The sequence below is a fragment of the Sinocyclocheilus rhinocerous genome, unplaced genomic scaffold (genome assembly GCF_001515625.1).
Source record: "Sinocyclocheilus rhinocerous isolate Xijiao unplaced genomic scaffold, SAMN03320098_v1.1 scaffold2416, whole genome shotgun sequence".
NCBI classification, from domain to species: domain Eukaryota; kingdom Metazoa; phylum Chordata; class Actinopteri; order Cypriniformes; family Cyprinidae; genus Sinocyclocheilus; species Sinocyclocheilus rhinocerous.
The window spans coordinates 95560-111618 of record NW_015623175.1 but is presented as its reverse complement, the minus strand read 5'-3'; the positions used below and the strand labels follow the sequence as shown (position 1 = coordinate 111618).

General features: G+C 38.3%; 1 protein-coding gene across 1 annotated transcript in view; it reads left to right on the top strand.

Moving 5' to 3' along the window:
* Positions 1 to 16059, top strand: part of LOC107737276 (zinc finger protein basonuclin-2-like) — a 169096-nt gene that overhangs the window by 67961 nt on the left and 85076 nt on the right. Inside the window, exon 2 of the mRNA XM_016548770.1 lies at positions 9263 to 9508. Coding sequence (XP_016404256.1) covers positions 9263 to 9508 — 246 coding nt within the window. The remainder of the gene's footprint in view (positions 1 to 9262; positions 9509 to 16059) is intronic.

Below are 16059 nucleotides of genomic sequence, written 5' to 3'. Positions count from 1 at the left end.
ACACACACACACATATATATATATATATATATATATATATATATATATATTTAGCAGTGTACATACTTGCATAAACAAAGAGGCATATTTAATAAATGCAATTCGATAAAAAATGCAATTAAAGTAAATGTAATGGATATATGACGATCTGAAAGGAAATATGACGATCAGTGGAGGAAAAACAGAAAACAAGAAAATAAAGAACAAGAGTGCACAAGGTTTTCTCAAGAGGCAGAAACACTGGCAGAAAGTGGTTGTAAAATAGCTCATCACTCTTTCTGGGGCGTCCTCTGAATTAACACCAAAAAGCCGTGGTGTGACCAGCCCTGGACTGAGCCTAATCAAAATCTAGAGGTTCTGTAAGTGAGAGCGAGTCTGGTCACTGCACGCCTGAGAAAGAGAGTGAGAAAGAGAGGAGTGAAAGACATGAAGTGGACAGTACCCTAGAGATACACTTCTCTCTCGTCTTGTCATGATGCAGCATGGTGGCTCTCTCTCAGTTGTCAGCTCTGCGGCCAGCCCTATTTACACATTTATACACACCTGCTTATTTATTTATTTACTGCCATGACAGACAGCCACTCAACCGGCTACTCTACACACATACACACTCATCACAGCGTTTTAAAAGGCCAGAGCAAAGCAAGAAGGTCTTACGGCACTGCGGGATGAAAAAACAGGGTGGCGGGTGCATTCAAGAGGCTAACAGTTTTAATGGGTGGCAGGCAGGAGAAGAGTAAAGAGTGATTAAATTATTCAGTCATGTCTCTGGGTGAAAGGGACTGTGGTCTCTGCTGCAGCTATACTGTACAGTCCTGTCTCTAGAATAAGAGGGAATAAGGACACAACGGGGGGAAGGTACAAATGGGCCAAAAGTGTATGTGTGTGTGTGAGAGAGATTTTATGGAGGAAAAAAAAACATTTGGAAACAATGTATTGCAAGGTAGTAAACTGCAAATGCTAAGAGACATAAAGAGGTGCTTTGGCATCAATTATTTTGTATTTTAAGGATTAAAAGGTTCACCTCATTGTCATTAAGCACTTACATGGCTGGGGGGGGGTGTCTTTTATGTAGTATTATGGAAATATTAAATATTGAATAATCTAATTTCTTTCTTTCTTTCTTTCTTTCTTTCTTTCTCAGGATAACGTAGCACCTCTGCCTCATTTTCAGATGTGATTCATTGCAGACTTATGCTCATCAGTACTGTGCTGCATGCAGGCCCTTGTTTCCTGATTGTTAACATTCATGTTCTACGACAGCTTGTGCCATCAATAAATGTCCCCTGGCTAATAGGACAGACATGTTTTTGCTTCCTCTCGGAGCTCGGGCATTGGAATCAGATGGCAGACAGCTTTCTGGATCGTCCCTCATGAGGTCATTACATTGCAACATTATCAAAAGCATGTAAGGAGAATGATGTTGGATGTGCTATAGACAGTATGGCATGCGTCAAACAGCATGTCATTTAATTTAAGTTGGTATTCCCCCCTTCCATTTATCTGTGAGGGCTACACCATTCTCAGTGTGGGAAACCCCCTGTGTGTTCCATGAAGTGGACTGGTCCATGTGTCAAAGAGGAGTAATTGATGACAGGCGTGTGAGTGAGTAAACCTAATCAGGAGCTCCAGGGACATGCACCAGTGATTCTTATATGCATAATAGGAAAGCTTCACAATTTGTGTCACTATCTCTCTCTGTCTCTGGTTGCTTCCTTTTCAAAGTTTTCAACACTATACTGTGCATTTACAGGTAATGAATGGAAATTCTGGAGTGTTTGTGAGTCAGTGTGGATGTTTATTTACCAAAGTATATTAAGTAACCAGTAAATATCTAATATCAAAAAAGAATTAGCAATTAATGGAAAGGCAAAATTGATAATGGGTAATGAGAGCTCAAGTAGTGCAAGAGTGGAGGCTCTTGGATGTCTTGTCATGGTATTTCGTGGGTATTTGTATTTTTTTATATATATATATATATATATATACAAATTGTGTGGTCAATGTATTGTTCATTCATTCATTAATTAATTCATTCTGCTCTTTGGCTTAGTTAGGCCTTGTAAATATGACACAGTACAACGCAAGTACTTCTGCAGTGCCAGGCAAATGTTGTGCTAAATTATTCTGTGCCTCAACAGTGGCAGTTTATATGTTTTACAACATATTTTATCAATAAAAGATAAATAAAAGTTTTTGTGTGTGTGTGTGTGTGTGTGTGTGTTTGTGATTAGGTAAAGTTCTGGAGCTGCACAGGAAATTTATGATAAGTATACTTGAGCCAAAGAGTGCCATGATCTGTAAATGGGCAAATTTGGTGTTTAAATGGAATATCTGAAGATTTGAGTGCTATCTCCATTCTGTCAGTATCGAGGACGTTCACAAGAGATTCACAAGAGATTTCCTCAACATCATTGTCAAGTGCAACAAATGAAACAAATAAGATATACGTTGAGCTCAGAATAGCATACTATTCATACAATGTCTGCCATATCTTTATATCACAGAAATAGTAAAAATAGTATGCTAGTATACTATTTCCATATTTAGCTTTTATTTTGAAACTCAAAAGGCCACATATTAAGGCAGTCATTTGTTTCAAGGCTGCCATTTCTGCATAAATTTTTTTTTTTTCTGAATCCTGGTCTAAGCTCAGTTCTCTAGGCTGTGACACTGAGGATCAGCAATCATTTCTTGAACATATTAATAAATTCTGTTGTCTAGAAAGCTATAGACAGGTTTACAAACTGGATGATGGTCTGCAAGTTGTTGAGTCTAGAGAGGCTATGCCAAGAAGTCACGGGGCAAGAAACAGAGATAAAAAAGTGACAGAAAGAGTGGACACACACACACTCTCTGTCACACACACACACACAGACACACAAAACCCTACCTTTTCAACTCTGATGGAGTTCAAGCATTGCTTTTCACCTCAGTCCCAGAGGTAATGTGGGATGAAGAGGGCAACAGTAATTCTGATAATTGTGTGATGGGGCGAATGTATTACTATACACTCACTGGAACACTGACACTCGGAATCGGCAGTCTCCAATAAACCATGAGTAGAAGTGAAGCAGGTTGAAGGATTTGTTTTATTGCGTTTTTATCTGTTCGTAAATGTTACATCCACATGCCCTATGAGTGAACCAAGAAAAGTTAGGGTACTAAATCTCGCTTTTAAGTAGGACAACAAGAATTCAATTAAATTCAATTCAAGTTTATTTGTATAGCGCTTTTCACGATACAAATCGTTGCAAAGCAACTACGAGTTAATATTGAGAAGCGGTTCTTCTGCTACAGGTAACAACTCTTTTAGTAATTTAGTGGGTTTTTTCTACAATTGTTATTGTATTTCTGATGTTATCTATTTTATCAGTGAAGAAATTCATAAAGTCATTACTATTAAACTGTGAGGGAATATTTAGATCGGGTGGCGTCTGGTTATTTGTTAGTCTAGCCACTGTGCTAAATAAAAACCTTGGATTGTTTTGGTTATTTTCTATGAGTTTGTGGATATGCTCGGCCCTGGCAGCTTTTAGAGCCTGTCTATAGCTGGACATACTGTTTTTCCACGCAATTCTAAAAACTTCCAAGTTAGTTTTTCTCCATTTGCGCTCAAGACTACGAGTTTTTTTCTTGAGAGAATGGGTATTACTGTTGTACCATGGCGCAGTACGTTTTTCTCTAACCTTTTTCAATTTGATGGGGGCAACAGCTTCTAATGTATTAGAGAAGATAGTGCCCATGTTGCTAGTCATTTCGTCTAGTTCATGTGTACTTATTGGTACATAGAGCAGTTGAGATAAATCAGGCAGGTTATTTGTGAATCTGTCTTTGGTGGCTGGAACAATAGTTCTGCCCTGACGATAACGCGGAGCCATATAGTTAATATCAGTAATACGCAGCATGCACGACAAAAGGAAATGGTCAGTAACATCATCACTTTCAGGTACGACATCTATATCAGTAAGATCAATTCCATGCGATATAATTAAATCTAGCGTATGATTAAAACGATGAGTGGGCCCGGTGATGTTTTGCTTGACTCCAAAAGAGTTTATTATGTCAGTAAACGCAAGTCCTAATGCATCATTTGTATTATCAATGTGAATGTTAAAATCTCCGACAATTAGCGCTTTATCAACAGTAACCAATAGGTCTGAGAGGAAATCTGCAAATTCTTTTAGGAAATCTGTATATGGCCCTGGTGGTCTATACACAGTAGCCAGAGTAAGAGATACGATAGATTTCTTTTGCATATCTGACAGTGTAACATTAAGCATTAGTATTTCGAATGAGTTAAACCTGTATCCTGTCTTCTGAGTAACATTGAGAATATCACTATATATTGTTGCAACACCGCCGCCACGACCAGTCTGACGGGGCTCATGCTTATAACAGTAGCTTGGTGGAGTAGACTCATAGACTCAAACAAGAAAATGTCTTTGTTTTCATTCTCTCTTAGTCCTTTGCTCTGGCTGGTCACAATGGAATACTGAAAGACTGCACTATCAATGGCATTTGGATCATGTGTGGCTCTTGAGTTCAGGGGACCTTCACTTTCTCTTTCATTCTCTAGACAAGTGAAAGGTTGTTTATGCATGGTGTCATATGATGTCCTGTGGCCCTTTGCATCTTCCAGCAGAACAGAACAGTGACAGTTCTATCTGGCTGCCATCTGATCGACACTCTGTCTTAAAGTCACATGAAGAGCACACTAATATCCCACTCGTTCATTCACTTGTGTGTACAGTATGTGTGTAAGATGGGGGGAGGGGGGGGATTGTTTATTTAACAGGTTCACCACACCATATTAAATGAGTTGTGAGTTGTAAATGAGTTAGCACTTTTCCACTGTGGATGAAAAATTAGATGAGGAAATCAAATGGCATTATGACAATTGTTTCAAAAAGAGAACCCTCATTTTAAGAAGGGCTCAGAGAAGCAAGGATTTTTCAAGCATAAAGAAAACCTTATCTCAGCATTAGGTGAGCATCATTGTGGAGGGGAGAGATTAGAATCACTCAGCTCAGAAGCATACTGACTTCATACTGCCATATTGATCTACCTACCTACCTATTTATTTATTTATTTTTATTCTCATGTTTTTATTTATAAGGTTTTATTTTTATTTAGTTTTTTCTTTCTTTCGCCAAAACAGGTCAAGAAACAGAAACACAATACAGAATAAGATACTGTATTTTATCAGAAAAATGTCTGTACTAATGTCTGTTTTGACGTCTAATTGTACTAGTTATCAAGTAGATGTTTAATAGGACTATATAAATTTGAATTAAATTATATATATATGTATATATATATAATATATATATATATATATTTTTTTTTTTGACATTGCACACCTAAAAACAGATAATTTCAGAAAGAAATAACAAAATCTATTTAATTAAAATTAAATCTTACATTTTAAATAATTATAAAAAAAACATTAAATAAAATATAGTACAATAAAAATCATTACATTTACATTTATGCATTTGACAATGCTTTTTTTTTTAAAGCGACTTGCATTCCCAGGGTATCGTAACCTTGATGTTGCTAGTACCATCCTCTACAGGAACAAAAATCATCATGTCACCTCATGAATAATTAATTAGGGTTCACTTTGCCACAAAGGTACCTTGAGGAAAAAAAAGACAGCTTTTATGACATCTGCAAAAATGTTTTAAAAAACCTAACACTAAAACAGAAATGGGTCACTAAGAAAAAGTCAATGCCCTCTGTGCTGCCGCAGTGCCACAGCCCCAGGACTCCCGGCATGCTCTCTTCTCTTTTACTCTAATGAGTTGCAACACAGATAATGTGGCTGATGATCTTTCATTGATTTGGCTATCACTTGCTTGTCTGGTAATTGATCCGTAGCTGAGCCTCTAGTTAATTATATCAGCTTCGACATGGCCCTAGTCTGGGGGGAATTTGAAGTCTTGCAGAATAATAGTTTTAATAAAGGAGTCCATTACTGTGGCTCTCTGCTTTCCTTGACTGCTGCTGCCACTGACAGGATCTGAGCTTACCCTCACCCCCAAGAGAGAGAATGAGGACTGGACAAACTGAAAGAAAAGAATGGAGATGGCAAACAAAAAAGGAAAGGGATATTGGCAGAGTCCTCTCAAACGTCTCACAAATAACAACTATTAATGGGGAGGTCAGAAGCTGAGCTGCTGGCTTGACTTGAAACACTCGGTAGCACTTGAAAAATCAAGAGGCCAGTACATTCAAGAGAGAACTGAAGAGGGGGAGAGAAATTGAGATGGAGATGTGACCATAGAGACTAAATAAAGAAACAGTTTCATTGGCATTAAGAGTTACTGATGATATAACTGGTAGAATCTAAGACTTTTTTTAAATTTTGTATCATAAAATTTTTTTTTAAGTCACGGTTACTACACATTATTGCTTGTGTTATTTTTAGAAACAAAAATTCATGGCATTTTAGAACTGAACAAGAAATAGTCTGTGAGGACAGATGAAATTGAGGGGACAAATGTGTGACAATGGGCTCTTAAGCATCTCCCACATTAGTGTCCATTTGCTTGTAAAGACGTGCGGTCTTCGCTTCTTTGGTTACTGTGGAGGGTACTCTACACATGAAAGAGAGAGCGAGAGAGAGAGAGAGAGAGAGAGAAAGAGAGAGAGAGAGAGTGAAGAGGTGAGAAAATGAAACAAAACGGCATATTAAGTTCTCATTGCGGCTGCCACCATTTCTTGTGCCTTTTTTCATTCAATCTAAAAAAAAAAGAAGAAGAAGACACTAGATTTGATCAGACAAAATGCTGTGCAGATTACTCAGGTAAAGGTTAGCCAGAGCTGTCATTAGTGCTGTACAGAGGCTTTTAACAGACAGTAACAGCTGTCTCTTTCAAATTGCCACAAAATTTCAAGTGGCTTTCTACATACGAGAAGCCATTTAATGTAGCGAAAGGGAGAAAAGTTAATTCCATTTCTTTCTGTCTCATAGAAGGGAGATCACGGTGACATCTTCCTCAGACACACTCGCATTGTCAAAGACTATAATTTTAACAGCTGACATGAGGGGAAGTGCTGGAGGAAAAATGTACGAGTGGAAAAACACGCAATAATAACAAAAAATAGCTTCATTACACAACACATTTCTCATGTAAAATGTTTTGGCATGTACAATGAGGGAGAGATGCTGCCACTTATTGTAAGTGCATATGTTAGGGCTTTCTTTCTCTTCCCCACCTTTGTGAGACTGTCTGCTGCAGGGACCAATTTGGCAAAAATGGAGCCTCTTCCTCATTTTTTTCTTAATTAAAATCTGAAAGCATCCACTCGAGGTTTCCCCGCGTGTGTGTGTTTGTGAGTGGGAGAGAGTATGTATGATTATGTGCTCTGCCGCACTACTCCACAAGACAGTGTGTGTGTGTGTGTACACAAGGGAAGCTGGGGGGGGGCGTGGACTGATTACATAGGACCATTAGCTTGAGCTGTTTAATACTAGAGGAGAAAAAAAACAGACAAAGGAATCAGAGTTTGTAATAAAATCAAATGGTTATGTGCCCACCTTAAAATACCTGAATTAATGACACATTCAGATTTAATTCCACACGGTGTGAAAGTTGACATGAAGACATGCGTAAGCAATGAAATAGAAATACTTTTATTTCATTATTTTTTTATATAATAATTCACTCTTTTTGCAGGATATTTTTAAACACCGTTTGCATATTCACTACCTGTAAAGAGTAAGAACAAAATAAAGAAAAATAAAACAGCGCAATTGAAACGCTCAGAAACATCTTTTGGTTTAGCATTGAGGTTATTATAGAAGTTGGAGCTTGTCCAATTGTATTGACAAATGCATTATTTGCTTGGAATAGTTGTGTGGATGGGCCAGTTCTGCATGTGTGTGTGTGTGTGTGTGTGTGTGTGTGAGTGCATGTATTAGAGAGTGGCTCAATCCCACTGAGGTCTGGAGTGGAGAAGCATCAGGCATGGAGAGCTGGTAATAAGACAGGGACAACCCTTTCCCCTCCTGCTCTCTCTCCCTCTCTCTCCCTCTCAGTGGGAAAGCAGATCAGTGGAGAAGAGAGAGAGCCGTGTCATTGAGTGCCAGCAAGAAGAGAGGAGCAGTTAACTCAGACGCGCTGCGGCCCGACACACACATGCTCTACCTCACAACAACACACATGTACTCACGGCTGCACGCACATGCACACTGACACAGCGCTAGCTGGAGTTAGTCTGAAGACAGAGGACAGGCATCTCTGAGGGCGAGAAGGGGCCCGAAGAAAGAAAGCAGCACAGAGAAAGTGAGGGAAGGAGAAAGAGAAAGAGAGAGAGAGGAGGGGCTGCTTTGGAACTGACACACTCCAACACCTGATCTCCACACAGCTGGGAGGAAAACCACGCTGGACACGCTGGTGAGAGAGGGCACCTTTTGGGGAGAAGGGAGGGATGATTTGACTTGTGCTTTTAGAAAAATTGTTTACAAGTCATTTTTGTTGCTTTCTTTTAAATCAAACTTTTTTAAAGAACTGTTACAGTGATAGGATAGTTTGTTTAGATTAGAAGGTATGGAGCATAGTCACACGAGGAGCGAATGTGTAGTTTACATGCAACATTTTTAAAAATTCAAAGCAGTATTTTTTTTTTTTTTACTGTGTGTGTCAAGGTGTGCAATGGGGTCAAAAGGGCAGGTTGCGGGTGACAAAGTTTGTCTGACGATTGATTTCTGTTTGGAATGTATGTTTGTGTATATGTCCATGTATGTTTGGAGGACAGCACATACACAGCCTGACTGGCATTTTGGAAAAAAGTGTGTTTGGGGGTGGGGGGTAAGGACAAAAAAAGCTACTCCTCTCCTTCACCATCTCCTCCTTAATTTTCTGCCATCCCCCTTTTTTTCTCTCCCTTCTTCACTTCACTTCAATTCACACCCCCATCCCTCTCTTCCTCCCTCCTTACCTCCGACACTCCGCTCATCCTGCCCTCTACCACCACATGCCCCAGAGGAAATATGCATTGTGCAGCCCTGCTCCTGAATTAACTCAACACACTCCTCCTGCTACTGGCAGGCAAGACCCTCCACTGTCCCCCCTCTCTCAAGAGAAGATAGCAAAGAGAGAGAGAAAAAGAAAGAAAGAAAGAAAGAAAGAATAGGACAGAAGAGAAAAAAAGAACAGAACAGTCACCCTTTGCCTCTTTGAACCTCCACCTTAACGTACTTTTCTCTCCGGCTCCCCTGTCCACCCCACTTCCCCCTCTTCTCTGCCGGCAGTCTGAGGAGACAGAGTTGGATGTGAGAGGCGGTGTGGTGTGGAGAGAACGAGATCGAGAGAGGGCACGCAAGTCCACGGCCAGAGCCAGCAGCAGGAGCAGCAGCAGCGGTGCAGGGGGAGGAGGAGGAGAAGGAGAAAGCTCCATGCAGTTCAGCACCAGACCGGCCAGCGCCGAGCCGGGCTTCATGGGGACATGGACACAGCAGAGCACTGACAGCAACCTCCTCTTCAGAATGTCCCAGCAGGTCAGTGGCATGCTGTCTCTCTGTGTAGCTGTTATACGTGTGTTAAAATAGTGTATGCTTGTGCGTAAGCATGATTTTCATTTTTCTTTTTCTTTTTTTAGCATATGTGTGAATGTGTGGAAAAAAAATGGTTGGTGTAACATTTGCTACTTGTGTAAGCTATGTTTTGCCTTGCTTCTTTCAGTAGTTTAGAGGCTGATGCCTGTTGTGACAAATTTCAGCCTTCTTTGTAAAGGTTTTGAGTGTTGTAGAAAAATTAGCTTTTATAAATTGCATTAGTGAATATGCATCGGGTCAGTGTGGGAGGTTTTCATTTTGTTTTGGTGACCCTTGGTAGATCAGGCTGTGGCACACATCTAATTGACTTCATCTGCTTGTTGCTGGAGTCCTTAACACCATCATCCTCTAAAACAGATTCCGTAGCTGTGTTAAATCTACAGCTCTATAACGTTGTGTGTAGTTATTGTAAAGTTCCTGTGTTGAATGCTTTTATCAGGACAGAATGTTTATGGGAGGGGGATCGGGGTCTGTGGAGGGAGAGATGGTGAGCAGAACATTAATCATCATGGCTGGTTTCTCTGTGTCATGCACACGCTGATACGAGCGCAGGCCCCTGGACTCCCTTTGGCCGACAATGGGGGTCCATCCACATTTCTTTCCAGATTCCTCACGAACTATTTTTTTTTGCACTCGATCAGCTCTCTTTATTTGAGACACCAATATGCGTTTTGATTTAAACAGAACACCATAAAACGGATATGAAAAACCATTTTGATTGTATTTGATATTAAAAAAGATTAAATCTTAATATTTTTTTCGTTAAGTTTATAATTCACTAAATAATTATGTGTTAATTTTTATTGAAACTTTTTACTCTGCGCGGTCGTAGTTGACTTAGAAACGCAGAATCTGAGCGAGAATAAAGATTTGAATGGCACTGATCAGTCGCGCGCTGCGCTCTGCGGCGCATCGGAGCTCCAGCGCAGGTGTATTCAGTCCTGCGCTTAAATCCTTCACGAAAACACTATGAGCTTTAAAGGGTTCTTACACTTATGACAAGTTAAAGGACATTCTGTATAGACCCTAAGCGTTTAGTAACAAATTCTCTAAATAATTTCTTCTGCATTCTTGTATTGTGACGCAGCTTTGGACATTTGTTAAAAACAGGGTGATTAAGTGTTTATACCGTTTATCCTTGACATAAAATATGAGTGTCATAAGTTAAATGCAGTTTATTTGAATTCGACTGTAAATCACTCAATAATCATTGAATATAATAATTTTATTAAAAGAGTCTCGTATGTATTGAACATTGATGACAGCGTAGTGTGGCTGCTATCAATTATGTTGTCAGAACAATATTGTCTCAGCTCTTCAAATGCTGTTGTGCTGCTTAAGTATCATACAGTAAATGATGTGCATGCAAACCTTTTTGAGTGAATGTTAAAGAAGACTTCTAGAGAAATGTCAAAAAAACAATACTCTTGTTCATAATAATAATAATAATAATAATAATAATAAAAAAAAAAATATATATATATATTGCTCTGTTTTTTAATGTTCCTTCTTTAAAAAGCAGTGACACACTTGCAGCTGTTTCCCCTAAATATGTGTTTTTGCTAATGCGTATTTTTGAATGTATTTTGTATTCTAATGTATTTTTAAAAAGAGCGGCTGCAAACCTTTTTGAGCTTGTAATTTAAACCAAATATATGCGTCTTAAGTTAATTTCAGCTTTATCTGTAGGCTACTGTTATCAAGAAGATCAAGACACCTTCATCTTCAATTAATTTTCGATTCCGATTTCTTCTTCTTCTTCTTCTTTTAATTAAAAGTACCTGCTCATTTCCACAAATGATACTGACACTACTGACCACGTGTAGCTAATGGTCGATATTAATATCAAAACCACATGAGCAAATATTCTGGATGCCTGTGCTGGGGTTTATTTTATGCAGCAGTCTAGTTTTGTTAATGTGGGTTTGGTTATTAATGGGTTCTAATTGCTCAATCTCGACTAATCGGGTGCAGTATGAACGAGCACTTAAAGGTTCTTCATTTGATGTGATTCATTTGACACGCGGTGCTGAAACAAGGCTGTGATCAGTTCACATTGTAAACGCTTTTCTGGTGCTGAATCTGATCAGATCTCCCGTGAAACCTCTGAGATGCTGGTGCAGTCGAAGTCCACCACGCTCTATAAGAGTCCTTCTCTCAGCATCCTCTTATGTTTGCACAACTTGTTATTTTCCCCTGTTGCCCATTCCATGAATGGCAATTTTTAATAAATATAAATGTAAAATAATTTTATATTGTAGATATAACATTTTATATTGTTGTCCTATAACAACTTTCGAGAAATTTTTGATGAAAGAATGAATAGGCTAATACAACGGCAACGGCAAATACGTTGTTGTTATTAATGTTATATTTATATTTTTTAAGACTATTTATATTTATTATTATCATTATTATTATTATTATTATTATTATTAATTATAATAATTATAATTTTAAAACGAATGAAACAGAAAATTAAAGATTTTCTGCAAAACGATTTGCTGAAAACGCCAGTCTTATTTAGCAGCAAATTAATTTAATCGCCACATCAAAACATAAAACACTGTAATTGGATCAGTTCTTTACTCTTAAATTATGAATTTTGATATTTTAAGGTCTTGACTGTTGAAATGAAAGGCGCAAAAACTAAAAATCTTCGGGTTGCGGGTGCGACATGGTTGTTAGACATAGACTTATAGTGAAAGTAATTGTTAACATTAAAGCTAAAACAGCCATAAAAGAGCTGCCCGACTGTGTCCGATTATACAGCTGCTTTAATTTAATTTAATTTATTAAACATGCATAATGTTCTCTTATATTTTGAGATCTGAAAACTAAACGCGGGAGGAAAAAAACCAAAACATTTTTACACCTACAATTAGGCTAGTTATATGCGGTTTATGGGTGCTCCAATTTTTTGTATATATATATATATATATATATATATATTATATATTATATATACAATACCAATATATATTATATATCTTCCCGAATGAAACAAATATATGAACTAATAAGGTCCTTTTCAGACTTTGGCAAAAGAACGACATTTATTACATTTTTCTACTTTCGTTTTCTTCTTTTTAAGGATTTTTAAAACTTAAATTCTGCGGACTTCTGATTATGTACGTTAGTGGTGTATCCGTGCATATATTTTTCTTTTATTTCTTCTTCTTCTTCTTCTACTTCTTCTTCTTCTTCTACTTCTTCTTCTTCTTATCTCTGTAGCTCCCTCTCCTTTTTTTTGAGCAGGTGTATGTTTGAGTATGTGTACAGGAGTGTGTGTAGCCTACATGTGATTATAGTGAAGTGTCTGTTTTCTCCTTTTTTCCCCCTCTGTGTGCTGCATGTGTGTGTGGGTGCGAGATGAAACGACTCTTGGCTGGCCTTGGTTGAGAGAAAGAGAAGGGTGGAGTGGAGGAGAGGAGATGAGAGTGAAAGAGGATATATGGTTAGGGAGACACCCACCACCTTTTCTCGGCAGATAGAGCAGAGCCCAGGGCAGTGCCAATACCATCGGTGCAGCTATGCTGACTAAGATGGAGCAGCCACAGGAAGCGTGACTGTTTCAACCTTTGGTGGCAGGAAGGTGCCTGTCACAGGGTCATTGTCAAAACTGAGGCAAATTAGATCTGCAGCTAAAATGAGCAAACCAGTTTAGTCACTGGTTTGAGCATATGTTAGAAAATAAATAAATACAGTGTTTTTTAAGTAAAACAGCAACTACAGGGAACGTTAAATTTCAATTTTTGTTTGTGGACAGCTCTGCGAATTATTGCGCCACTGTACAGAAGAGAGGCTGCTGGTTCAGAGGTCTTTGTGCTGAACGGATCTGGCTCCTGCTGTTAACTACTGACCCTGTTAAGTAATGGACTCAGTTGAGGGGAGTAATCTCACCTGGCTCAGGGATGCTTTCTTTCCTAATTCCTCTCGCTTTCCCTGACAGACAGCCTCTTAATGTTTTCAAGGAGAAACTGGAATGTGGAGGAAGCAGAGAGGGCGGGGAGAGGATCAGAGAGAAAGTGGTAAACTTTTTTTCACTGTTTTTGTGGTAAACCGAGAGTGCTTTATTGTGAAAGTCAAGAGTTACAAAAAGGTGCATGTAGAGGTGATGAGAAGATGAGAGAGAAAAGGGCGAGATATGTTTGGTGACTGGATATGAGAGTTCTGTACTTTTTGAGTGTGTGTGAACGTGTGTTTATTATGTCCGTACATAAGCGATACATGCCAACTATTGTGCTGCCTACACCTCTGCCTACATCTCTACTGTCGAGGCGATTTGTCGGAGTTATTATTGTTTCTGCCCTAAAAAAAACAAACAAACAAACAAACAACAACAAAAAAAACCTATTCAGTATTTCTCATTCCATTTAAGTGATTACATAATTAGTGTATTAATCAATATGCAACAGTTATGGCTTTTAATAAACATGTTGTTTATAGTGGCTTCTGTGTTAAGTTAGTTTTAATATTCATGATTTAATTCCCTCAATTTCACTGTTTACAAAGCAATGTTAGAATATTAAGCTAAAATGCTCTTGAGAAATATCATTATACCCTGTTATTGTGTTTTGAACATTCTTCACAAAAAAAAAAATTATTTCTTAAAATTAATGTATGATATTTTATAATCTCAAACCCCGATTTTTAGTGGTCTTTTAATTTGTCCTCAAATTGCGTTCTTTTTCTTGCTTTCTTTTTCTTTCTTTCTTTTTTTTAAATTGTGTTAATCCTCAATATTTCAAAGCGAAGAGAGGGAGTGCAAGATGAAGAGAGGGAGTGAGTGAAAGTGTGGGACATAAGCAGGTTGTTTTTGGGGAAGGGGAAGTGGTCCCTGGTGGGTAGAGAAATTCACTCTTCTGTGATACTGGCTTGCAGCCAGTTTGGAGGCAGATTCATCAGCACTTCACAACGGGGACAACCTCCCCCCTACCTCAACCCCCAGTCCCACACTGAAAAGCACACAAATCGATCCAGTTAAGATTTTCATTCAGCTTCACTAAAGATTTGGTTGCTATCTTTCCTTTATTCTCTGGAGCGGTGAGTGGATATGAGTAGGTGTTTGAGATCTGTGTGTTCCTTGGGCTATGATCAATAGCTGACACTGGGCACATCACTCACATGCTCGTGCAGTGCCTCTTCTCTGCTCTCTGTCTGTCCTCAGGGGTGACACGGCCACTCACATGTTCGTTCTGGAATATATTTCTGGAGTGTCAGAAAACGGAGCAATACTGTCTCCAGAGTAGCATAGAAGAGAAGAGGTGATGTTGCGCTCTCTGTGGCGACACATGGACGCGGTCATTGCCATAGACATAGACACGCTAAAAATGTCAGCCCATCTGCTCTGCTCTTATCAGGATGTGTTGAAATGAGTGTTGGTAGCTGTGTTTTCCCATGAGTAAATGCAGATTACATTGTTAAACACTTGACACAAATAGAAGCCATTTGAAACTATTGAAAAATTTTGAATAATTATTTTTTAATAGTGACAACATTTTGCACTGATTCCCTCCATTAAAGCCAAATTCATATTTGTGATGTAATGAATGTAAAACAATTCTTTAACCGCTCAAAGGAGGGATTGCAATGAAACAGATGTCTATATTTGCTTAATTTATAAAGTAGTTTCAGCTGGTTTTTAATGCACCAGTAGGGTACAACGGGGCTAAAGGCCCACCTTCAGAAAAAATTTGCCATTCACTGCACATAAAATGTATAATTGCAGAAAAAATATATACGTTGTATTGAACATTAATGGAGCAACAGATTTTGTGTGAAAATAAATAATTCATTGTTTATTTTGTTTAAAAATCTTATAAATGTGTGAGGTGGCAAGAGGGGCCTTTTACCCCACACACGGGGTAAAAGACTCACCAGCATGGGGTAAAAGGCACACGGTATTGATACAAATACTTAAGCTAAAATAATGTTTTTTTAAATAATGTCTAAGTTAATACTTGTTTAAAACAATCACTTTAATATGATGGTTTCATTCTAAACATGGTGATTATCTCTAATATGGACACCCAACATAATATATGATATTTACCATCTGAATCTAACCATGTCATGTCAACAAATGGAAAAGTCAGTCATCTATTAATTATCATGTTAATTACTGTGCGCATTTAGCCCCACCAGCAGGGGCGCTTTTTACCCCAAATATCATACTTTTACATATTCTTTCGTTATTTAAAAACTGTTGCTTTAATTATCTTAAACAAAACTGAAAATCATAAAGAAGACCTTTGTCTCAAAATAGATGCATTAATTTTAGCGATTCTCATTTGCTACTTAAATCTACAACATTTTAAATAAAACATAAAATATTAGATCAAGTGAGCACAGAATCAACTTTGCTCTGCTGCGCGCGATCGCGTCAAGGATCAGACAAAAATACACGTGCAACTTGAAAAGCGACTGTTTTGGAAAGTGCTACGCCACGTTTTTGTGCCATCTAATGGTTTAGATGAAAATAATATCAAAGG